The following is a 24,263-nucleotide window of genomic DNA, read 5'->3' on the forward strand; positions in this document are numbered from 1 at the left end:
TGCAGAGAAGGACCTGCAGGGGGTCCTGATGGATGAAAAACTTAACATGAGCCAGCAGTGTGCTCTTGCAGCTCAGAAAGCAAATGGTATCCTGGGCTTCATCAGAAGAGGGGTGGCCAGCAGGGACAGGAAGGTGATTGTCCCCCTCTATTCTGCTCTTGTGAGGCCCCATCTGGAATACTGTGTCCAGGACTGGAGCCCCCTGTACAAGAAAGACAGAGAGCTGTTGGAGAGCGTCCAGACGAGGGCCACAAAGATGATCAGGGGGCTGGAGCACCTCCCCTACAAAGACAGGCTAAGGGAGCTTGTCTTGTTCAGCCTGGGAAAGGCTGTGGTGTGAAGTCATTGCAGCCTTCCAGTACTAAAGAGAGCCTACAAACAGGAGGGGAGTCAACTCTTTACAAGAGTAGATAATGGCAGGACAAGGGGAAATGGTTTTAAGTTGAAGGAGGGAAGATTTAGGTTGGATATCGGGGGGAAGTTCTTTACTGTGAGAGAAGTGAGGTGCTGGAAGAGGCTGCCTGGAGAGGTTGTGGATGCCCCATTCCTGGAGGTGTTCAAGGTCAGGTTGGATGGGGCCATGGACAATCTGGTCTAGTATTAAATGGGGAGGTTGGTGACCCTGCCTGTGGCAGGGGGGTTGAAGCTTGATGATCTTTGAGGTCCCTTCCAACCTGGGCCATTCTGTGACTCTGAGTTCAAATATTTGTTCCATCTGGAGGAGAGGAGGCTCAGAGGAGAACTTATTGCTTTCTGAAACTCTGGGAAAGGAGGCTGTAGTAAGGTGCAGGTTGGCCTCACACATAACAGTGATAGGATAAGAGGAAATGGCTTCAAGTTGTGCCAGGGGAGGTTCAGGTTAGATGTTAGGAAGAAATCCTTCTCATAAGGAGCGGTGCTGCAGTGGCACAGATTGCCAGGGAGGTGGTGGATGCCCTGTCCCTGGAGGTGTTCAGAACCGTGTGGATGTGGCACTGAGGGACATGGTCAGTTGGGATGGGCTGACGCTTGGACTAGATGGTCTTAGAGTATTTTCCAATCTTAATGATTCTGTGATTCTATGACTTCAGAGCCCATTTTCCCTGCTCTGTGAAGCATCTGTAAGAGGCACTGCAACAACAGCGTTTAATAACCTCAGCGCAGTTGCCGTGCCGGTGCATACCGGACCCACGGAGAGCCCGGCATTAGGCTTTCCCACAGACCTCGGTTTGGGCGCTCAGATCGCCGCGGCCGACGCAGCGCGGTACCCCGAACCTGCGAGCTCTCGTTGCCATTCAAAACCAAGTCTGTACGAGGTATAGCCGCTAGCGGCTCCGCCCTACCCCGCCTCGGGGCGCGGCGCTCCCTATCCCTCACCGCGTCAACCCGCTGCCATGGCGGCAGCCCGCGGCTCGGCCCCGCTGCAGTACGGCCGCAAAGCGGTTCCTGCTCCAGCCGGGCTTGGGCGGCTGTGTTCCTTTACCCCGGTTGCTGCCTCTCGGTCCGGCCGGGCCGCCGGGCTCAGGTAATGGTCTCCCTATTCGGTCTGAGGAGAGGCCGCCGAGGGTTGTCTGTTCCCCCAGAGCTGCCCCTGGCACTTCTCGAAGCGTCTGCGGCGGCGTGGGTCGTTGTCCTTTCCGTTGTTTCCCCTTGGAAACGGAGTCTGTGAGGTGCTTAGGGGACCTTGTGCCAAGTGTGCGTGTTGGAGCTTGTGTAATAGATGGGAGGATTTCTCTGTGGAGTTTGTACTGAAGTCTACCTCACCAAGTTCAGAAGCAGGGTTGAGAAGACGAATTTCTACTAACACTGTTGTGTAGTTCATTCCTCCCCTGTAGTTCATGTTGCTGGTTCATTCCTCCCCTTTTTAACCTGTAAACAGAAGGGATAATGCCCGCCTTTCATGAAACCTTTGGAGTCGTTAGCTGAGGAGCAAAACAGAAGTCAAAGTATTGCCGTCATGGGTGTTGATCTACACCTGTACTGCTACATTTGGAGAAGTAGACAGGTGTTGTCACTACTCTCAGCTTCTTCTGTGTTTTCTGAAGTAGGTTTGTTCCCTGGCCAGCTGCAAAACAATAAAGGGCAGTGTTCACATTGCAAGTACTACAGGGTATACAAGTGAAAATACTGACACAGAACTGAGTTCTACAAATTGAAAGCTAACGGAACAGCAGTTGAGGTTGTTGTGCCTCTAGGGTAGAGTGTCTCCATTGGTAGAGAGCGAATTCAGCTGCTGTTGAACAGAATTTGGCTCTAAATCCTTTTAATGGCTCTTGAATAGTGTAGTTTGTTACAAACTGATTCACAGTGGTACTTAATCTCATTTTCTAAATGTACTTGATAATAATAACACACATCCGTGAAACATCTACTTGACCTTCAGGGTATATTTGACATCTGGCTACTTTTTTGTTGCTATTAATGTTGCTAATCTATTAGATTTTGGCGTCCAAACTGAAATATGTATGTTTTTGTGTAATATTTCTAACAATTTCATTCATTCTTCCAGAAAACTAGGAAAAAATGCATTGCCAGTTTGTTTATAAGGTTTTGTATTAGATTTATGCAAAATTGCTTTTTTTTTTTTTTATTAAAAGAAAGTAATTTCTGTCCAAATTATTTTTGTATTACTGAGCAATAAAAACACTGATAACTTCTGTTGAATTATCACCTGCAGTTTTGCTTGTATTTTAGCAGGGGAAAACCTGAAATGAGAGTGTAGCTTTGTTTCAAATATGGTTCTGTTTTACAGTCAAGGGAACTCTTTTTGAGCCTTGACAACTTTTGAGAAAATCTCTAAGTACTGTTCTATTTGATATTTTTTAATAGCTTAGTAAAGCTGTATAGTTCAGAAATGTCTGTAGAATAATGGTGCAAACCAGAAGATTAACAGAGCGAGTTTGACTTAGTGTAGGGATCTGTCTGGAGCTTGATTCTGGTGCCAATAGTGATGTGGCTGTCTAATAGATCTCTACTGACTACTATGAGAGATTAATCAAAGGGAGAGACCTGTGAGTTTAAATCTGCCATCTTCCTGATGTCAGGCATTTTAACTTGGTGATAATTGTTCAGATTATTTGATAATAATGAGTTACCATGTGATGTATTCCATCTTGCCTCAGCTGAGATGTGTGTGCCCAATATGTGTATTTCCTCATTGCATAATGATGTGTCTAAGAGCTTTTACTTTATAGGAATATGTCACAGAGCTTTGCTGCTGGATCTAGGAAATATTCTGAAACTGTAAATGCTGACAGTCTGTGTTGGACACCTTCCATAAATTCAAAACCTAGTGTATGCTTTGAGAAGTAAGTATATCTTCAGTTTAAGAGAGGTAGAGTTCTTGCAGACTATAAATCTTAAATTTATTAAGTTCATACATTGAACATGTCAGATGTTCAGAGTTGAAGAGATTTGCTTTCCTGACCTTCTTTGTGATCCTGTGCTAACATTCTGATATTTTCAGGCATTGTTCTACTTCATATCCCTTTCTAAGTTCCCATGAAATATTTAGGTCTTCCAAATGATATCAAGCCACGTTTTCCAAGTCATTCAAAGCCTTCAGTAAATCCCTTGCAAATCAGGGGATGTGATGATCCTTAAAAATAAGTGTTACTGTGTTACAGTAAAAAAAAAAAGCCAACTTAGTGTAAAACTTCTGATGTTATTAGTTTGATACTTACTGGTTTTTGTAGGGAGCCAAAATGGTGGAGTGAGTGGAAGGAAAATAGCTGCTGCAGTTGTGCTCCAAAGTAAATGTTTCTCTCCTTTCTCGACACTGAAAGAGCACTTATTAATTACTGTTTTTGAAAAATCTTTCAGGTTTCTACAAAAACATCTAAGAACGTTTTTCATAAAGGATTGTTTCTTTGTTCCTTCGTTTCATGTATTTTGCAGCCTTCTGTGTTATTTTTTTTTTCTGTTTTTCATTGTATAACCAGTTCAATCCCTTGAATGCCTTAAGTTATTAGTTTGATATGAAAGGTGAGGAAAAAAGCTTCCTTCAAAGGAAAAATAATGTGGGTGTAGAAACTACTGTTGAGAACTCTAGATCAAACATATTACTTTAAACAATTTGTAGCTTTTCAAGAGATCATTTCTATGTTTTCTCCGGAATAAATGCATTAGCTGTTTTGAATTGACATGGTTTGAATCCTTTCACTTAAGTAACCATGCAAGTTTTGGTGTGCTTGCTTCTCTTTTAGTATAACTAAATTTTTTAGTTTTAATACACACTGTGGAGTACTGGCATTATTATACTTAAATGCTTGAAATCTGCATATAAATGGAATAAAGTGTTATAAATCAGCAAGTGTTTTAAATGATACAACCGGGGAAAAAAAAAAGAAACATGGCTGAGGTGTTTATTTCACAGGATTGTGTATTATTATTATTATTATTATTATTTACTATTTTGATAATATCGTACTGCCATGCTCTAAAAAGTAAGAGTATAAAATACTTTTTAAAACTTATTTAATGAACTCTGTGCTGTTACCAGATACTACTGTAAGGGTTCAGGGTTTCTGTCTGTTAAAGTTCACTTGTACTTAGACTGCAAAAAAACCAGTGCGTGTGGAATTTTGCAGCTGGCACCTGCAGTTCAGCAAGCTGCCTGATGGACAATTAATGTTTATATGGTTTTGCACAACTCTTATTTTGAAGTTCACATCTTTCTATTGGCATAAATTAGAGTTGTGTGAGGCTTCAGAGCACACCTGATTTGAATATTTTGATGAGGCTTAGCATGATTCCACCATTGGACTGGGACATTTCTGTGCAGGTGCATCCTACCAGCACAGTTGGGGTGGGTAGGTATACACAGTTCTGGTGAATGTTCATGGGTTAAATTGTAAAATCATGATACAAGAAGTGAGAGACTGAAGGAGGTAGTTTTGTGTCAAACTGGGTTAAAGTTCAATTAAAATGCAAACCCAAAACTTCATGTAATGTCTGATACCACTTTATTAAGTTGTTAGAAACTGTTGTAAGCAAATATGATAGATCAAGGATGAATTGGAACCCTGCAAAACTCTGAAACTCTGCAAATTAATTCTTGAGGTGAGGCTTGGTCTTGGGACTCAAGCTGGAGTTTTGTTCCCCTTTTACTCCAGTTGAGTGTTAAAGTTCTTTGCTATTTCCATTTCTGGTACTTGCAGACAAATCTAACTGGGTTTGTTTCTTCTGTTTTCCAGCATGCCATCAGAAATGCTGATAAAGGTATTTTCCTATTTGGATGCTGTATCCCTGCTGCACGTTGCTTGTGTGAATAAGCTCTTCTATCAGCTGGCCAGTGATAAGTAAGGAAAGTGTGCTAGTCTTACTTGTACATCAGTTGAGTTTACCTGAGTTACTAGTCTTCCTAATCTAGTTTCATTGATGCCAGAGCACTGATGAATGGTACCCACTGGCAATTACTCTGCTGAAAGTGTACTGCGTAGCTCACAGTACAATGTGTTGCATGGAATTTTAGCTGTGCATGCCCTATTAACTTTAGTGGGAAGTATCAGACAAAACCTAAATACGATGCCTTGAAATGTTGTTGTTAGCATTTATTTTTTTTGTAAAATTTGCATTTATTTCTGTTTGTATTCATAACCACCTGCACTGGATCATTAGCTCAGGCAGTCTTTAGTGGTGCGTAGACAGTAGCTTTGTGGAATTAAGCTTTTATAACTGTAGAAGTCCAACTACTTTAGCTCTTTTTTTGGTCTGTTTGCAGAGGATTTGACTTAGTCAAGTGATTGACTGGTGGCTTTTATCTGTTCTGTCTATCCAATTTTGGTGACTTTTAAATGAAAGGCCAGACGTAAATATTGGCGACTGTCTTGTTATTGTTTATATTGAGCTAATTTCAACATGACTTTATGAAAGGATCAAGAGCTTTCATTTGTACAGGTAACTAGCATACATAGTAATCATTTCTTTCCCCATGATTCTGCTGTATTGGTATTATTTAAATGAGAAAAATCTCTTCCTGTACAGTAAATTGCTGCAACCAGTAGTCATCTGTATTTCAGTTATTTGCTAAAATTTGATCAGTTAAGAACTTACGAATTTCAAGGGAAGGTCATAATCCAGATTTACTTTTTTTTGAGGCTGTCAGCACATGTATACATGTAACCTATGTTAACTATACAATTTTTACGTGTCTTATAGCTTTTTCAACTTCAGAGTAGTAAAACAGGATTAAACTGTTGTAATTTGTTTGTTTCCATCTCAGCATTTCCATTTTCTAATCTCAGCAGTGATTACTATATGGACAAAAATATGATCTGTGGATAAGTTGCTTTTCTTTATTGAGGAGACCGTCTGGTTCAGTAAGATTGGGTCACTTTTTTTTCTGTTGGATTTCTATGGGCCTTCCTGATACCCTAAATCTTTTGGTGCTTTCAGAGAAATTTCAACTGTGACAAATCTGGTCTTTTCTCTGGCAGAGTATCTTCTTGAGAATAGCTTTGCTGTCCTGCATGTACTTATTGTTAAGCAGCTTCAATAGCTCAGCTGAGTCAAGAGCCATCAGTCTTTCTGTACGGTGCATCTGTGATGCCCAGTGCTGTGTTTTGTCTTTGGGCTCTGTATGGGGCTGCTGAATCACAGCCTGAACCTCTGATTAATCACCTGAGGCGAGCAATGAGTCAGCCAGAGGAGCACAGGTGAAGGCAATTCTCCTGTGCTGCAGGAAGGGGGAGCCTGGCTTCACCTCTCCTAGACCCATTTAAGAGCTGACTGCCGGTGGGGAAGGATCCCTCTGGAGATCTGCTCCGCTGGAGTCCATCTTGTGAGCCCAGGATAGGTTGAGTGACTTTCTTTCCTTACTCCAATATAACAACTACATTAGCCAAGCTCCTGGATATACCATACCATCTGTATACCCATTGATTATACAGGGTCTTCACATAATGTCTCCATTCCTTGGTATTGAAGTCTTCAGTATAACTGTTGAAGGCAGGGAAATGTTTCTGTCCCCTCTTTCTGCTCTACCCCCAAGGTCAGCATGTAGTAGTTATTCCTTTCTGTCATGTGATATTTGATTGCTGGTAGAAGGTAACTGTATAACATGATCTAAGAAGATAGAACACCAGAAGATCTTTTAGATTTGCCTACACCATTTTGCTGGTGTGGTCAAATGGTGAATGACAGTGCATATCTGATTCTGGCACTTGAGTTAGCATGAAGAGATTGATTTGGTTTATTGTGATAGTGTCCAGTAAGAGGTCTTGAGGTGAATATTGCACTTAACACCATGAGGCAAAAGCCACATATAATCTGCTGTCAGAGGCAAATTCATGCTTCCTTGTTGGATGTCTTTATGATTTGTGAGACTGATAGGTGGGTAGTTCCTGGGGTTATCCTTTTTGCCCTTCTTAAGAATGGTTATAATGTTGCCTTTTTTTCAGTTGCCAGAGACTTTGTCTAACTACCATGACTTTTTCAAGTACCCTTAAGAGTGTCTTGCTGACTATATCAGCTATTTCCCTCTGGTCTCTGGGATTCATGTCCTCGGGAGCCATAGACATGTGGATGTTAAAGTTCCTCAGGTGATCACGAACCTGATCTTTGCTCACAATAGGAGGGATGTTGCTTCCCCAATCCCCTCCTTCCAAATCTTTCATTTGAGGGCTGTGTGAGCAGTTGTCAGAGAAGATCAAGACAAAAAATTTGATTACCTCAGCCTTCTCCTCGTTTCGTTGTTTTTGGTTTTCAAAACTGAAATCTTTGTGTTGTGTTGTTTTTTAAATGAGATTGTTCTCAGTAGTGCTTTCTCTCTCCCTGACCTGGCTGTTAACCTTCTTTTACCATTCATAGAAGCTTATGTTGAGAAGCTGCAAGGTCTATTCAAAATTCCTGAATATTTCTGCATCAATAACAGAGTCTGGTTAAAGGCATGTTGAGACTTATTCTCAGCTAGGGAAATTGGAAGGGTTTTCTTGGGTTAGAGGTAGAGGAATACATTCAGTCCTTGAATGTTTTAATTCCTGAAGGAGGGGGAAAAAATGCATTGCAAAGCACATTAGTGTAAGTTTGTCCTGGGATTAAGTGAGATCTGGCAAAGGTAATTTCTCTCTTGAGAATTTGATTTCTGTTATTAGTTTTCTTTAGCAGTTATGTAGACTGTGTAAGTTCAGAATTAGCAGTCTAATTGGCAACAGTAACTTGCAGATTATTGTTTGAATTCGTCTAACATCTTGTACTCGGTATCTCTGTACTACCCTAGAGATAATTGAGAGTTGGGAGAGAAATAAATCCTCTTGCCTTTCCTAGCAGAAAAGAGGTGAATCTGTCATTTCTCTTGGGTAGTTCTTTGATCTTGGTATCCAGAGCTCTTGGGGAAAAAAAAAAAAAGTGCAGATGGGTTTGACTTGTCATTGATATTTCCATCATATATACGTAAGTGAAAAGCTTGAGGATTCTGGACTATTTTTCTTAAGTAACTTTTTTCACTGGTTATTTTTGCTTGAGGAGGATGCATCATTGTTTGGGGGTGGAATTTTCAAAAGCAACTACTTAAACTTGTACAGTTTTCATTTAAGTCATGGTATGGCTATGTTATCTCTGGATTCTACCTTTTCAGGAAGACAGACAAGACTTTTCTTTCTTTCCTGTTGGTAACTTTTTCTCAAATTTGTACATATTTTTTTTTTTTAATATCAGTGACTGTAAGGGACAGCCTGTGAAGAAAGTAGCAGAATAAAGCAAAGGAAGACTTAAAAATTGCTTATCTATTGTTTTATTGAAAGGCAAAGCACAGTGGAAAGTTCCCAAGATAAAAAAATTCTACTTTCTAGAGCACTAGCCTAAAACTTTATTTTAATGTATTTGTGATATTTATCAACCTTGCTGGCAAATTTTAAGAATGAATTGGGTAACTTTTTTTTTCTTTTTTTTTTCTGTGATAGAGCAGGAAGTTCTAAGTAGATCTCACTTAGTATGTATACTCTAGAAGAAAAAGTATATCCAAAGAGTCTGTATCCTCTGAGATGGCCTCATAAGCTCATGAGGCATGCTGACTGACATATACCATCTTTTAGATTCAGGTTTACACTTGATATGAGCTATTCAGAGATCATAATATGGAAAACTGTAAAACCTGTGCCTTTGCAATGACCGGTATATGGGAGGCTACGCCTTCATGTCCTCTTTAAACTTAGATTTAGATTAAGCCCTATTTGCTGATACTCTGAGACTTCATATTTTCTACCAACATTATGCTCGGTGATAACCGAGATCTGCCTGTATAAGATGGGCTTTCTATTGTATTGCTGAAGTGATTAGATGGTTAGTGCTTATAATTAAGTAACTTGAAATTTGTGTGATTTTCCTCTGTTTTCTGTTCTTTTTTTTTTTTTTCAGTGGAATCTGGCTGAAAATCTATTTCAGTTGTTTTCCAGCAAAACGGAGAATTTGGAAAAATGAGTTATTACAGATGGAAACTGTTCCTTCGAGCTGTGCTGTTGTAGAGGATAGAAAGCCTGGATACTGGAAGAAAGAATATATCTTGAAACAAATAGCTGCTGTCAAAACTAGAGTAATGCAACTTGTTAAACCTGTAGATCTATGTACAGGTCTTCCATGTAAAAACCAAAAAGCTATAAAGTAAGCAATGCCTTGTCACAAAAGACGTTTACTCAAGAAAAATGTACAGAATATTAATGGCTTTGGAAAGCTGAGGAAATGTGAAAATAGATCTATAAAATGCATGTTGTGTTGTGAAGGTACATTCATAGCCTATGAATGATCTAAACGAATAGCAATTAATTCAAATTTAGAAATATTATTGGAAGCATAGTGACTTTGAGAACCTTTGTGATTGGTTTGTTTGTTTTTCTAAACACTCCCATTCTCTCTCAATTCCTGAATAACAGAACCTCTGGCTTGAGTTGGATAATTGTTCTAAAGGACAAAAATGAAAAGGAACATGTGATGGAGAAGTCACACCTATCATTTAAGCACACATCTGTTAGTATCTTTTGGTATGGTACAGGTTGGCCATGCTTAGACATTTTGTCAACCCTAAAATTATTTGGAGTTATACCACTGCTTCCTGACCAAAGCACAGCTCCCAGCAAGAATGGGTGAGTTTTAAAGTAGGATTTTTGACATTTTTATTGTTGTTACTTGCTGTAGGAGCTATCTGAATTTGTTTCTTTCCTAGAAAGCCTATCTGTATTACGTCTATAATCTTGTTACTATATTCTGTGTGTTCTTATCACAGTCCTCGTCGACGTTCCCTAATTGCTGAGTATTCTCTTTCTCACTTGACTGAAAGCAGTGTAGCAGTTGGGTCTGATAACTTTGTCCAACTCTTCAGTTTGAATCCAGGAGTTGTTGTAGGACTGTGGAAGGTAAGGAAACATTTTGCCTTTTAGTTTTATTGCATCTTTTCTGTTTATTTACTTATTTATTTGTTTACTTTGGATTTTAAAACTCTTGTCTAAACTAAAAGCAGGAAAATACGGATAAAAACAGTTATTTGATAATTTACTGTATTCTAAAGAGCTGTCACAAGTGTATCTGTACTTTCCAAACAAAAAAGCCTCTAAGTTAAGAACTGTTTTATATCAGTGTATTAGATACTGTAAAAACATTATTTCTGTGTTCAGTTGTATTTATTTTGCAGTCATTGTATGTCAAATTTTGATCACTCAAAGACATTTTAAACAGCAGAGTTTGAGGGTGACAGTGTTTCTCAGCCCCACTTCTTGACCTGTTCCTTTCATTTAAAGCAATACATTCCTACAAAGCACCTTGGAAGCCAATTTTGATCTATATCACCAAGTGGTTGTATCCTATTCTTAGCAGTAGTAAGGCTGTAAGTAGCCCCCTTGTGGGGATGCTCTGTGATATTCAGTGTCTAACTGAAGTATCTACATTAAGGGGTTAATCTCTGTGAGCTGTATGTAGAGATGAACATCTTTTAGAGAGCAGGGTAAAACTTCGAAAGCAGATATCTGCTTTAGAAGGAGCCTGCACCTTTGCACTGGATAGATATGCTGGGACCCAGGTGACTTCCTGAAGTGGTTTAAAGCAAGATTCTGTGGAAGTCTGGCTCAGACATTCTGCTCTTGGGTTGAGTTCAGGGGTGGCAGCCATTTCTTGTTCCCCCTGCCATGGCGATGAGGTAGATTTAATTATATTATTTAGTATTGGCAAGGAGGTTTGCTCAGGGAGGCTATGGACAGTAACTCAGAACTAGTTTTATTTTCAGCTGGGAACTCTTGCCATCTCAAATACACACAATTACCAGAGGAACTGTTTAAAACCACATAAAAGAATACATGCTTCACTATTAGTTAAAGGAGTCAGTTTCCTAGAAATCTTTGGACTGGCTGACCTCTGCAAGCCTCATTGACTTTCTTAATCTTTGAAAAGCTCAGATAACTAAACAACAATTTCCTTTGATATTCAGATGTTATTTAGTAGATTGGTGTCCCTGTGTTGTTGTCCCTATGGTTTTGTTGATATGTTACCTCTTCTTGTGCTTGGAAGAACAACTTCAGCACCTGGAAATGGTTTAGATATAAGTTCCACAAATTTGTTAACAGTTGATTGTCACGGTCTAGTACACTTTTCCTGCTTAATCTTCTGAACAGCTGCTCTTGCTTGCTATGTGGGTAGAGTTATGTGGGCAGAGTAACCATAGGCAGTTAGTTGTAGATGAATGTAATAGTCATAGATGCCCGACATCTTGGTTTTTAGACATAGCTTGGCAACAGAACAGAAATGGTTGATGCTAGCTGTCTTGACTACCAGAAACAGATTATGTGGGCTTTCTGGTTTTTGGAAAGAGGAAGATGGGGAGATGCCATGACTAATTAATCTATCTCGTTATATCTTTTATAGTTTTAATTTTACACTACAAAAGTATGAGTATAGCTGAAAAAAAAAAATTGTGGTTGGGGGTGTAATTTTCTATTTGGTGACCCGGAGAGATGAAAACAATAGTTGATTGCTTTTTAGGAGTATAATAGAATATTGACAGTGAACACTTTTACCACTGATGTTTATGCAAATGTAGGACTTAAAAATGCATTTTTTTTTTTTAACAAAGTGAGAGGTAGAATCTCTGTATTCTCTAATTCTGTAGATAAAATATATACCTTTGGCTCTGTTTAGCTCTCAACACGAACTTTAATTTTTCTTTGAGCTATTCAGGCCTATAGAATGTATGTCTTACCATTTTCCCAGGAGTATACAATCTAGTGAAGACATCTAGGGTTTTACTTTGAAATTCAGTTTTTCTGTTGAATAGCTCTGTATTCCTCACTGATGTTTACCTCTTTGCAAATAGTTCCTTATGGATGTAAAGCTTGATGCTTAGGTATTCAGTATTCAGTAGCTGAGTGTAAGGTCTGTTTAATTCTTCTTTGGTATCATCTTTGAAGTGGTAAGTAGGTGCTAGAGAGGTAAGATTCACAAATTGTTGGTGCTAAGTTTTACCTTGGCATAGCTAGTTTCCTTGCTTTTCTCCATGAAACAGGAGTGCAGTGATCTTTTACATACATTCTGTACTCTTATGAAAAGAGTAGCAGTATTTGTTCATGTGTTAAATGGTGCCATTATTGCAATAACAGGCAGGGTAATAAGCTCAGCATTTATCAATGAATTTTAATGCTCAGGAAGACCTTGAGGGGAAAAAAAATAAGAGTATTTCCGGATGAAAATGCACCTACTTTAATTATCTTTGCAGGGAAGTAATGAAATTGCTTTTGTTATGGTGAGTCTTCATTATCATCAACTTCTTGAGAGAAGTGCTTTGGGTTCTGCAACAGTGTAAGTTTTTTTTTTTTTTTTTTTTTTTTCCCCCTTTGTGGGCAATAAAGATAACCTTATGAGTAAAACTTTTAGGTTTCCAATTAGAATTGGTTGCTGATAAGAATTTGTATTTAGGCAGTAATTGACCATTCTAGTTCAATAGAAACAAGTTAGGGTAACTATATACAAAGATGCAGAAGTATTTTGATTCTGAAATGTTGCCATTGTTGTGCTGTTAAGGAGATAATTCAATCATACAAGTACTTGCTATTTTGAGAAAGTTAGAAATATTCTCTTCCTCCAAATACTATCTCGCTTTTCATATGTAGGTCTTTCATTTCCTGCTCTCAGGAGACCTAAAAGAAGACATTTTAGGGTGTGGGAAAATAATTTTAAATTGTGCAAGAGGGGAGGAAAAAAATCCTGTATATTGGTAAGGTGCCTTTCAGCCTGGTTGGAAAGCTGACTGAATTTCCTATCAAGTGTTTTTGTCCTGTGTAAAAAGTGTATAATATCTGTAAATGGAAAAGGTAGGAACGTTTTTAGCTGTAGCAGATTATTTTAGAAATTTATTCTCCCCTGCTCCCACCTGCTCAGCTTGCTGCTCAGACACAGTTGTATATGCTAGTGGTAATCTTGCCTGCCTGCTATAACTTGGTATGACTTTTTTTTTTTTCATTTAAGGTAAGACTTAATATGATCTCACTGAACAGCAAAAGGACACTATGTAGGATTTGCTCTGGAATCTGGGCTCTACTGATCATTTGTATGCAATAGTTTAGTACTCAGACAATAACTGATATTCTAGAGAAGTCTATCTCACTGGCTTTTAGATTTGTAATTAAAATGATGCATTTTCATCTTATATGAACAAGTCTGTACTTAGGAGTGTTACAGATGTCTCTTAAAGTTGACTCTTGTATTTTCTGCTTTTGGCTAGACTGGACAGTTTACTAATAAACTGTTAGAGAAACATGATGAACTGGAGATGTTTGACTTTTGAAAGTATTAGCAAAAAAAAAAAAAAAGCAAATAGGTATGTTCTGAATTTTTTTTCTCATTACTTCTCCACAATTATCCTTTCAGTGTAGGCTGTATATTGTATCTTTTTGTATTAAGTTCTTCCTTGTTGCTTAACTCAATTGCTTTTTTTTTTTTTTTTAATTTAAAAGTCAGTACGTTCTTCCACCTGATAAACCTGTGCTGGATGATATTGACCCAGAATATGGACTGCATGACTATGACCTACATCTTGATATGCACAGTGGAAAGCATACTTACATGTGTGGAACATTCAAGAGTCTCTTCTGCAGAAAAGGTTGTGTTCACAGAACAGTAATGTCTGTTTATAAAATTATCTCTACTGTTATGCTTTCTCTCTTATATTCAGTTTGCCTCTGGTTTTAGAGCAAGCTATAATTTTTTGTTGCATTATTTCTTTATATTTGCATGGTGTTTCATAAGGTTTTGTAAGCTTGCTCTGTGTGAAGTCTGTCTGCTATTACATTAACATAATGTCGGGCCTGAGCTGTACATCCTGTAGATGATCAGGATGCTTTCATTTGGTTCAGTGCAGTGGCACAGCTTTTTGCTCAGGTTGGTGTTCTTGCTTATTCTTACAATATAAGGGACCTACTTGTGCGACCTGTAGGGAACCTGCTTTGTCAGTGGGGTTGGACTTGATCTCTGGAGGTCCCTTCCAACCCCTACGATTCTGTGATTCTGTGACAATGAGGTTTTTCTCAATCTGGAGACACACTTCTGTAGAATTCTTTTCAATCAGACTGTAGGTACATGGAAGGATGCATATGTAAATGTATTTATAAGATATACTTCAGACTTAAAGATTTACAGCTTTTATATAGGTCAGCTTAAGTTTGTCCATTCTGCCATTCTTTTTTTTTTGTGTGTGTGTGTGTATTAAAAAATTTCCTTGATTATTTTTAACTATATTGTATTTCTCAATTCTTTTTTTTTTTTTCTTTTAATAGGGTTGTTTATGTACAACCCAACTTAATAATTCACTGAAGTTTTGCAAAACCACATGGATAATCTTTCTTTTGGCTTGGCTTTAACACTGCCCTGCCTACAGCTACACAACTGTTTGACAGAGCAGCAGGAGTCTCTGGGAACAAGTGGCTCTCTAAGAATCCTCCTGGAATGACTGTTACATTCCTGAGTAGACTTTACCAGCAAAGATCTCTTCTGCTGGCATCTTTCATTCACAATATAAGTTAATATGGTGACAGAGCCCCTTTCTGTTTATTTTTCCATCCTGCATATTATTCAGTTACAACAGTGCCAACAGATTCTGTGAAGCTGGCCAGAGATGTGTTTTTCTTGAAGACAGTTCCTACGAAGTATTTATATATATATAGCATGTTTGTAAGTAAATACTGTAACTTGTTAAAGTTAAGCATTAACGATATAATATGCCCACTGAACTCTCCAGTGATAAATGCATGAACAGTGAAACTGCAGAAAATATAAATACTAGCTCGTTTATTGCATAAAATTATCTTTTTCTGCCATCTTTTTCTTTTTAAATATAAGGTCCTGTCTAATCTCGTCCTTTCCCTAGCCCACAAAGCAAATGTATTGATTTAAAATGCAGAAGATAATTACTTAGTCAAGCTTAAAATCGTTTTTCATAAATCTCAGATCTTAAAGTATGAAACACCATGAATTAATTATTACTTCTTACTGTTTTTCTAATAGGAGTACCAACAAGCCTTCTGTTGATTTCTGAAAATACTGTGTTTAAAGAAGACAGCAGAGGGCACTGTTATCAGGCTTGACTGTTCTACTGTGTTGGAAGAACTCAAATTTAGGCTAAAGGCTTTTATGTAGCATGCAGTGTTGTAGTCCTTTGAATTTGAAACATTTGAAACGTATACATTTTCAGATTCCTTAAAAGGTCTGAGCTTGAAATAAAGAAACATGAGGAAGACTAAACATCAGTGAATTTGTATTCCATGTAGCAGTAGAAATCTCTACTGAGATGCTATTATTACAGGAGTTTCTCTTTATACCTTTAGAAGATTTTTTTTTTTGTGAATTGGCCAGGGAATGTGGGTGGTGGTTTTTCTAAATTTTTGTTTGCTTGTTTCTGAAGTAAATGCCATGCTTTATTGTCTAAAATGAAAACTTGAGGCTCCTGGCTGTCCAGCTGCAAAAGATAAAGCAATATGTGGCACACCTACTTTATTGGTATCACTTTTTTGCTGCTTAGAAGTTATAAGAAGCTATAAAGAAAGGAGTTGAAGTTTTGATCCCATCTAACTTTGATAGTTAGAGGATGTTTTATGATCACCAGTATTTTCTTGTCTATTTTGACTTTGTGTCCTTTAAATGCATGAAGAAGTCACTCCATTCTGCTCTCAGAGGATATCAGCCAGCTGAAGCTGTGGTTCTGCAGGCAAATAAGCTCATCTGTCATCTTCCATGTAGTTGTACAGTAATTCCTTTTGGAAAATGCTTGGTTTCCTCCTTAGTTTCTGTTTGAAAATAATGTAGTGAGGCTGTTTATGGCTCTCTGCTGTAACATAGCTTCACAGTGATTTGTTGTCTTTCTTTTTGCTCTTTCTAGTTAAGGTGGTGCTTCAGAAAATGTAGGTTAGTCCATGTATTTCATGGTTTGAATTTTGTTTTTTAGGTTCTTTTTAACAACAGTCATTTCTACTTCCATGGGATGATTCTGAAGCATGGAGGATTCCAACATAGTGAGAAGTCTTGTGTTGTCTTAAAATTCTCTACCCATCCACTCTTATCTTAAAATTATGAATATGATGTGCTAAAGGCAGTTTTTACGACCTGAAGCACAGAACATTTTTCAGATGTTATACTGAAGTTTGACGTAATTACTTTTTTTACATTGTGAAGCTGTAGACACTGCTGGGTTACCAAGTATGTCCATTTGTTATTCTGCAGAATAACTGTTTTATTTGTTCTAATTGCTTTATTTATCAGTTTTTCATTAGTATCCAATAATGCTGTGTTCATTCTTGCTTCTCTGTGTTCAATTCTTTCTGCAAAATTCATAGCATAATTCATTAAATTAAAAAAAGTTATATTACACTTCACTGAACCATGCGGATGGACTAAGTGTGACTTCAGTTTTTTTTTTTTTTTTTTTTTAATTCATACTTGTGCTGCAGTAGCTAGCTTTTTCAGCACCCTGTTTTGGCTGTTGTTTAGTATTTTATTTTGTTTCCTTATGTTTAAACAGAATCGCTAATACATTACTGTTGACAGATACTGTAGGAGGATATGCTAAAAGATTTCAAATTGAATGTATTAGAAAACTTCCCTTGTTTTCAGAAACCTGTCACAAACTTTTACATCTGACTCATCCAAAAATCATAAATAGTTCATCTAGCTTTTAAATAAACATTCTTGAAATGCATTTACCTAGCTCTTCAACTCTTCAAGGATAGCTTTGTAGCCCTATGGTGGCCTAAGCTTCAGGTTTGTAGTTTATTAATGCTCATTGTCACTTGATGTGTTATGCCTTGAAAATGTAATGAGGTGTTTTTTTTGTGTGTGTTTAGAGTGCTTGTAAGATTTGTTTGTAAAGCATCGCATTGTGTGTTTGGAATTTTTTCTCTTGAGGATTAATTTGCAAATTTAAGTTATTTCAGCTCTGTAAGGCATGTTATGGCCACCAGAATTGGTGAAGCACAGCATTGTCTATGAAAATAACAGTTAAGTCATCACTTACAATTAAGACATGGTTAACAAACTCACTTGGCCAACTACTGAGTTATTTCTTTCTTTCCCTGAGATTTGACTACACGATATATGTTCTCTATGTTGGTATTCTCTTTATTTGGAATTACTTGTGCCCTATAACCTGTACTGACTAAAAGACTGCTCAGCTGCTATACCTGTCTTGCATAAACTGAACTACGATTTTTATGAGAGGGCCAATGAAACAAATGATAGATCAGTTTTAAGAGGGCACTGTCTTACTTGTTTTCTCCATGTTCCCCTGGATATGTTTAATATTCCTTGCTCTGCTTTTTGTTTCCTTTCTTACCTGATTGGGATGAGGAAGGTGATGTACTTAACACTTTGACTACTTGATAGCTTCTAGTAGTACATTTTCTTTCTTATGGCTATGAGCATAGGGATGGAACTTTTATACCTTAAAAAAAAAAAAAAGTTATAAAATTGAATGAAATGACCCATCTGTGTCAACATTCAGATTCCTGTTCTGTGCTGCCTCTTCCCAACTTGGTTTGTAGTTGAGATGTGTCTGCAACAGGGAATTACTAAGTTACACCCTACCCAATTGGCCTATCTAGCAATGCAGTACTCCAGGTTATAAATGTTGTGCAACAGTAGCAATATCCTGGGCTTCATTAATTTATTAGTGGTATATTTTTTTCAGTCTGTCTGTGAGAAGAATGGCTGCTTCTGTTTAAATCTGAATTGTGGATAACTGAGTAGCTCTTTCAAAAAATGCTTGTTGACTGATGTTATTTTACATTTCCTTTATTAAAACTCATCTTTAAGTGCAGGCTTTTAATATTCACTCTGTAGAGCCTGAATATTTATCTTGAATGAAATCTTGTCATTGGATTTGATTTACTGAAGTTGGAAACTGAATCACTTGGGTAGCTACCAGGTATACTTAACGCTTTTTTTTTTTTTTTCGTGTTGAACTGGAACCTGGAAGGGAATTCTGCTTGTTTTTCCTCTTTGAGTTGTCTAATGGGACTTCACTACAAGGATAATGGATGTCTTGTGAGGAGTGATGCATTTGGCCTGGAGACATGCCCTGGCTAAATGGTCAGGCCCACAGGATGGTAGTCCATGGCACAAAGTCTAGCTGGGAGTCAGTAGTGGGACAACACAACACAGTGATCAGTATGGGTTTCAGTCTTATTAAATATCTTTAAAAATGATCTAGCAATGGGTCAGAGTGTTTCCTTAGAAGCTTGCTAATGACAGAAAACTAGGGTGGAGTGACAGATCTTTCTTTGGTCATTGTACTGCCATCCAGAAGAACCTCAACAGGCTGGAGAAATGGGCTGATGGAAACCTCATGAAGTTCAAGAAATGTGAAGCTTTGCACGTGATTCCAGGCATCAGTACTTACTGGATGCCACCAAGCAGCTTTACAGAAAATAACCTGAGGGTCCTCGTGGGCACCAAGCTGAACATAAGGCAGCAATATGCCCTTCTTACTAAGAAGGCTAATGGTATCCTAGGTTGCATTAATCAAAGCATTGCCAGCAGATGGAGGGAGGTGACCCTCTTCTCTGCTCTAATGAGGCCACACATGGAGTGCTGTGTTTGGTAGCTGTGTTTCCTGCTTTTCAGGAAGCAGAGAAATAATAGTAAACAAAAATGAAGGGAAGATATTTAATCATTTATTTCATGTATTACATGTTGACCTTGACTTCTGGGGGCAGGCAGTGATGGAGGCACTTGCTGCACGTGACTGAAATATTAAAGTGTATTCCTTGCATCTTGCATAACTCCTTTAGGTAGCCATCAGATTTGTAAACTCAACATTTTTTTTAGCTGCTGTTTCTACTTTGGATCATGGCATCAAAGCTCTGAATTGTGACTTAAATTCTCTGTGATGTGCTGGGTAGTTAGCTGGTGGTGTATGTCTGAGTTGCTTTACAGGTGAGCATGTGGCAACTAAAGACACAGTGGGAAGTAGGGAGAGAAGAAAAATATTTACAGTGTATTTGATTTGGTTTTATTTGTGGAAGTATAATATTATGTGTGTTAATATTTTCAGGTGACATTGAAAATGGATATTTGAAGCTCACAGTTGTAAGCTTAAAGGATAATACAAAGCACATACCTCTTATTGGGACAGTTGGCTTATCCTGGGAAACAACTGCCTTTAAAGGCATTGTAAAGGTCAGTCAGAAATACTTCTCATTTCTGGAAATGTTCATCTCTAAATAGAATTATGTATATACGTTCTAAGTATGACATTATTAAAAAAATTCTGGTTTAGAGAATAGACTCATTATGCATGTTTGCTGATGACTGCAATGCTTTTGACATAACAAAGATGCAGTGTCTGACTAGCACTGTTTGGAAGCATTGGACCAGCAAGGCACTGCAGATATGCAAATGCCTTTCTTTTTCCTTGTAAGTAATAAATCTTGAACCTTGGGGAAATGCTGGGCAGTTATGTTATAGCATGTATGTGCAATGAAAGTTAGAAACTTTTGAAGAATACTGAAACGCCAGTGGACACGGGCAGAAAATACAGCCTGCGTTCAGTCAGAATTTAGCTCTTGAGTCATGCAAATGGGATCAGCTGGATTAAAAGACTGTATTATAAAGGACTCCTCATTTGTTTTCTTGTATAAAATTCCTAAAAGAATGGTTTTGAAGAAAGATCAAGAGTAGTTCCTGTAGACTTTGCAGTAGTGCAGGCACACATTTCTAAATGTACTTTAGCTGCTTGAAATTTCAGAAGTACCAAAATTCCTGCAAGTCCTACTATAAAAAAATTTTGTTCAACATTTTATTTCAGTTTTGACATTTATTTTGAAAAGAGTAAAACAATTAATAAAACTGCTCTTCTCCTAATCCTGCATAAAGTGGGATGAAGCACAAAGTTTGATAGCATAGTGGTTTGTTCATAGGCATTAACATAAACCACTGTTTATGTCAAGCAGCTTTCTTGTGCAATGAAGAATATAAACTTTATCTTAAAACATAGTAACCAATGTGTATCTGTTGAGAAGATTAACTAGAATTGAGCTTGAATTAGAGTTTCCATCCAGTCTTTTCTTTCTAATTATTTGTAGCAGTTTTTTTCCTTGTTTACATGGTGACTGTGATGTTCAGTTGCATATTTTCCCCTCAGTTTGTACCAAACTGTTTTGAATTAAGTGTTTTCAAAAGAACAAATCCTTCTCCCCTTGATGTTAATAAGAATACTGTATGTTATAGTAGAAGGAATTCTAGCTAAGGAAATATTTCTTAAGACAATTCTGTCCTTTGTGTTTGCAGCATAAGTTATTCTGAATATTTGCTTTTAGGAAAAAAGTATCAGTCTTTTTTTATATGCCTCATTTTATGCTCATGTTGACACATAGCTGTGGGTAGAATTCAATTTGTCTTTTAACATAAATCTCTAAAATTATTAAAACAAGTGAAGGCCAAATAAAATCAGCGACCAGAGCAGAGTATGACACTATTTTGAATTTATTTGAAGTTTAGCTGATATTCAAGAAAAGAAAGCTTTCTTTGGCACTTCTGGATATTTGTTTCAAAAACAAGTTATTGAATTGCTTCAGAATGCATGGAGAAAGAAGAGCTACCAATGGTCAGGATCACTCTGCTTTACTTTTCACATTTGGTCTTTGAAATGTAAAGTGTCAGATTAGAAAATAGTAATTCTTAGAACTGCAGAACCATCCAATTGCAAAAGACCTTTGAGATTATCAAGTCCCAGGACCAACCTGACCTACCATTCCTGTCTCTAAGCCATGCCTTCAGAAGATACTGTATCTTCTGAGCCTCCTCTTTAGCTCAGTAGCAATTGTAAACACAGAGCCACTGTGTGAAATATCCACCAGATTTTATACAGGTAAGAGCAAAAACTCGCTCCGCTAACAGTGACTTGAATGCTGCTGATACCATCTCAGTGGGGAGGTGGGTCTCTTACAGTACGTATTTTTCCCTAGGATTCACTTAAGACTACTGTGTGTCAAGTGCATTTATACCTAATATAAGTTATTAAATGATCATCAAATTTAGTTTGAATTGTATATTTCTCAGTGTAGTCTATATTAACAAGCTTAAGGAAGCTTTATATGTCATTTAAGGTTTTGCCATCTACTCCGTGTTTGTTTGTTTGAATTACAGTAACACTGAAGAAATTGTTAAAGCAACAGAAACACAGCTATATAGTACTGAAAAATAAAGCATTCCAAGTTATTTCTTGACATGGAATGTGCAGTGTTGTGTTGGTTATGCTTTTGGAACAAATGATGCTTCTGGAAGTAATGCATATTTACAATGTAATTAAGACAGGCCGATTCACTTTAATGATTCAGAACTGCTGAGAATAGGTAACAACTGATAGTAACAATGATAAACAACCTGTGTGCTGTGTGCACATATGTAAAACCTTCATTTTTTCAAGTGCCCCAGAATTGGCATCGTGATTTTAGCCTTAGAAAGTGATGTAACTGTGTAGTGTTCTAAGGAAATATTTTCAAAAAATTTTTAGCAGGAAGAATTATTTGGAGGGCAGAACAATGTATTAAAATAATATCTTTTTGGGAATTGATGCTTGCAGCCATTGAGAAAGTGGCCTTTCCTTTATAGCTGGCAAATAGAGTAATTGTGTGTGTTGGCTGCCTGAAGGGTGGTTTCCTTATGTGTTTTTGCAAGGATTGCTTCATTCATGGAAGTTGAGACTTCAGTTTAAACTTAAGTTTATTTCTCACATTGAAAGGACTATCCCTTTTTGAACCTCAGATTTTAAAGGCTTAAAAAGTCTTCAAGAAATAACATCTGATTTAGGGTGGCAGTGCAAGAGTTTTTTTGATGTTTGTATGATGCAAATTTGATTTCTGTAAGAAATCTCTAAGTACGTACCTTGGTTTGTAGTAGTCAATGAAAGATTATCAGTCATATTTTGAATTTTTTTTCCTTCATTCCAAAACTTGCTGTCTGCTGAAACCTTTGTATTTCTCCCTAAAATCAGGGATAGAGCTGTTTACTGTGCCTTGGTGTAGGAAAGTAATCTCTTCTGCTCTTGTTTGTAGGACTCTTACATGATGGATGTTACTGTCTTGGATGAAACTCAAAAACCCTTCTGGTGCTTCAGTGCCCCAGTTTGCATGGAACTCTCTTCCAAAGTGTCCAACCTTTATGATTACATGGGTCATATCTATACCACAGTCTATGCAGATTCAGAAGGCAAAGTCTGTGCTGAGTTGGTGTGGTTGGAAGAAACCAAAGAGTATTTCATAGTCAGTCTCATTCTTTACATAAGCACTGAAAAGGTTAATAATTGGTATGGAACAAAGTACTGATATATTGTTGCTTTCCTTGCTTTAAAATAATAATAATAAAGTGAATCCTATGTATTTCATGTTTAAAATTTAATGTGAATGGGTAATACTATTTGCAAGTTTTGCACTTCTGGCTTTTCATTAACAAGTAAAATTGTGTACGTTTGTTAATTGACATTGGATAAATTGAAAAGGATATTGATAGAAATTGTGGGTTTTTTTTTTCCTGTTCAACATCTCATTGTTAGCCTGTTGCTGGTACTGTACACACTGAAAATATTTTCAGGAATAATTTTTTTTTATAGACACCCTTGAGCATAGTTAATAAATTACTTCTTGTGAGTGCCATACTGTGAAGAAGCTCTGCCTTATTATAAGATGCACTGGATTTGAGAGCATTCACCGTTATGCCTCCGTGGTGGTTTCACACTGATAGGTAGTTAAGGTCTACCAAGCCACTCTCTCACTCCCTCTTTTTTCCCCCGTTCTGTTGAAGAACCTCATGGGTTAAGGACAGAGAGATCTCTCACCAGTTACTATCATGGGCAGAAAGGACTCTGAATAGGGAGATGAGTGTAATTTATTGTCCACTGCTAGCAGACTAAAGCAGCAAGATCTAAAAGCAAACTAAAAATACCTTCTCCCTCCACACCTGCTCCTTCTACCTCTACCCCTTGTGCTACGCAGGACAATAGAGAAGAGGGGCAGTCTGGGGCAGTCAGTCTGTAGTGCTTTCTCTGCCACTCCTCTGTTGTCACTCTCTCTATGCCTGCTCCAACTGTGGTCCATCCCACAGGATGCTATCCTTCCTGAACTGATCCTGTGTGGGCCTCCCCCAGGCTGCAGCTCTCCAAGCACTGCTTCATCTGGGTCTCTGTTGGCAGCAGTTTCCCAGCCCTCCTGTCCCATCCTGGACTCTTCTCCGTGGGCTGCAGCTCTGGCCTGGTACTGTTCCAGTGGAGGCTCTCCGTGGGCTTTATTTCCTTTAGGCCTCGTTCACTGCTACACTGTGGGCTCCTCCATGGGCTACCTGTGGAGATCTACTTTGTGTAGTAGTGCCTGCCTATGGGCTGCAGGAGGACAGCCTGCTCTACTGTGGGCTGCAAGGAGCTTCAGCTATGCACCTGGAACCACAGAACCATGGAACGTCCTCAGTTGGAAGGGTCCCACAAAAGGATCATTGAGTCCTATTCCTGGCTCCACACAGCACCACCCAAAATTCAAACCCTATTCCTGACAGCAATGTCCAAACTCTCCTTGAACACCAGAATGCTTGGTGCTGTGTCCACTGCTTTGGGCAGCCCATTCCATGCTCACGGCCCTGTGGTGCAGACCCTTTCCTTAACCCCCAGCCGTTCCCTCAGGCCCTGTCACTGTCACACAGAGCAGAGCTCAGCGCTGCCCCTCCGCTCTCTGTGAGGAGCTGCAGCCACCATCAGGCCTCCCCTCAGCTCTTCTGCTCTGGGCTGACCCAACACAGGGACGTCAGCTTCTCCTCATACATCTTGTCCTCTAGACCCT

The 24,263-nt window shown here is 38.3% G+C and overlaps 1 protein-coding gene across 3 annotated transcripts; it reads left to right on the forward strand.

Annotated features, from left to right (window-relative positions):
• The first annotated feature begins 1,320 nt into the window (after positions 1–1,320).
• Positions 1,321–23,090, forward strand: FBXO15 (F-box protein 15). 3 transcript variants are annotated; one of them, XM_085220691.1, is made up of 10 exons: positions 1,323–1,504; positions 3,174–3,287; positions 5,175–5,279; positions 9,334–9,576; positions 9,846–10,055; positions 10,196–10,325; positions 12,671–12,753; positions 13,908–14,053; positions 19,493–19,617; positions 22,494–23,090. In XM_085220691.1, exons 1-10 carry the CDS (start codon positions 1,374–1,376, stop codon positions 22,761–22,763), a joined length of 1,557 nt encoding a protein of 518 aa, XP_085076817.1. In that variant the 5' UTR covers positions 1,323–1,373; the 3' UTR covers positions 22,764–23,090. The 3 variants fall into 3 exon arrangements, with proteins under 3 accessions (XP_085076819.1, XP_085076818.1, XP_085076817.1); XM_085220692.1 differs by lacking the exon at positions 3,174–3,287 and having other exon boundaries at positions 1,322–1,504; XM_085220693.1 differs by lacking the exons at positions 3,174–3,287; positions 5,175–5,279 and having other exon boundaries at positions 1,321–1,504.
• The last annotated feature ends 1,173 nt before the right edge of the window (positions 23,091–24,263 follow it).

Source organism: Meleagris gallopavo, chromosome 3, assembly GCF_905368555.1.
Source record: "Meleagris gallopavo chromosome 3, MGAL_WU_HG_1.1, whole genome shotgun sequence".
Taxonomy (NCBI): domain Eukaryota; kingdom Metazoa; phylum Chordata; class Aves; order Galliformes; family Phasianidae; genus Meleagris; species Meleagris gallopavo.

What these genes read in the sequence shown, in the direction of transcription:
- FBXO15 (XM_085220691.1), top strand. Translation starts at nt 1,374, where the DNA reads ATGGCGGCAGCCCGCGGCTCGGCCCCGCTGCAGTACGGCCGCAAAGCG. An exon ending in GGCCGGGCCGCCGGGCTCAG is followed by an intron (nt 1,505 to 3,173) that starts GTAATGGTCTCC and finishes TTTACTTTATAG; the next exon opens with GAATATGTCACAGAGCTTTG. An exon ending in TTGTTGTAGGACTGTGGAAG is followed by an intron (nt 10,326 to 12,670) that starts GTAAGGAAACAT and finishes TTATCTTTGCAG; the next exon opens with GGAAGTAATGAAATTGCTTT.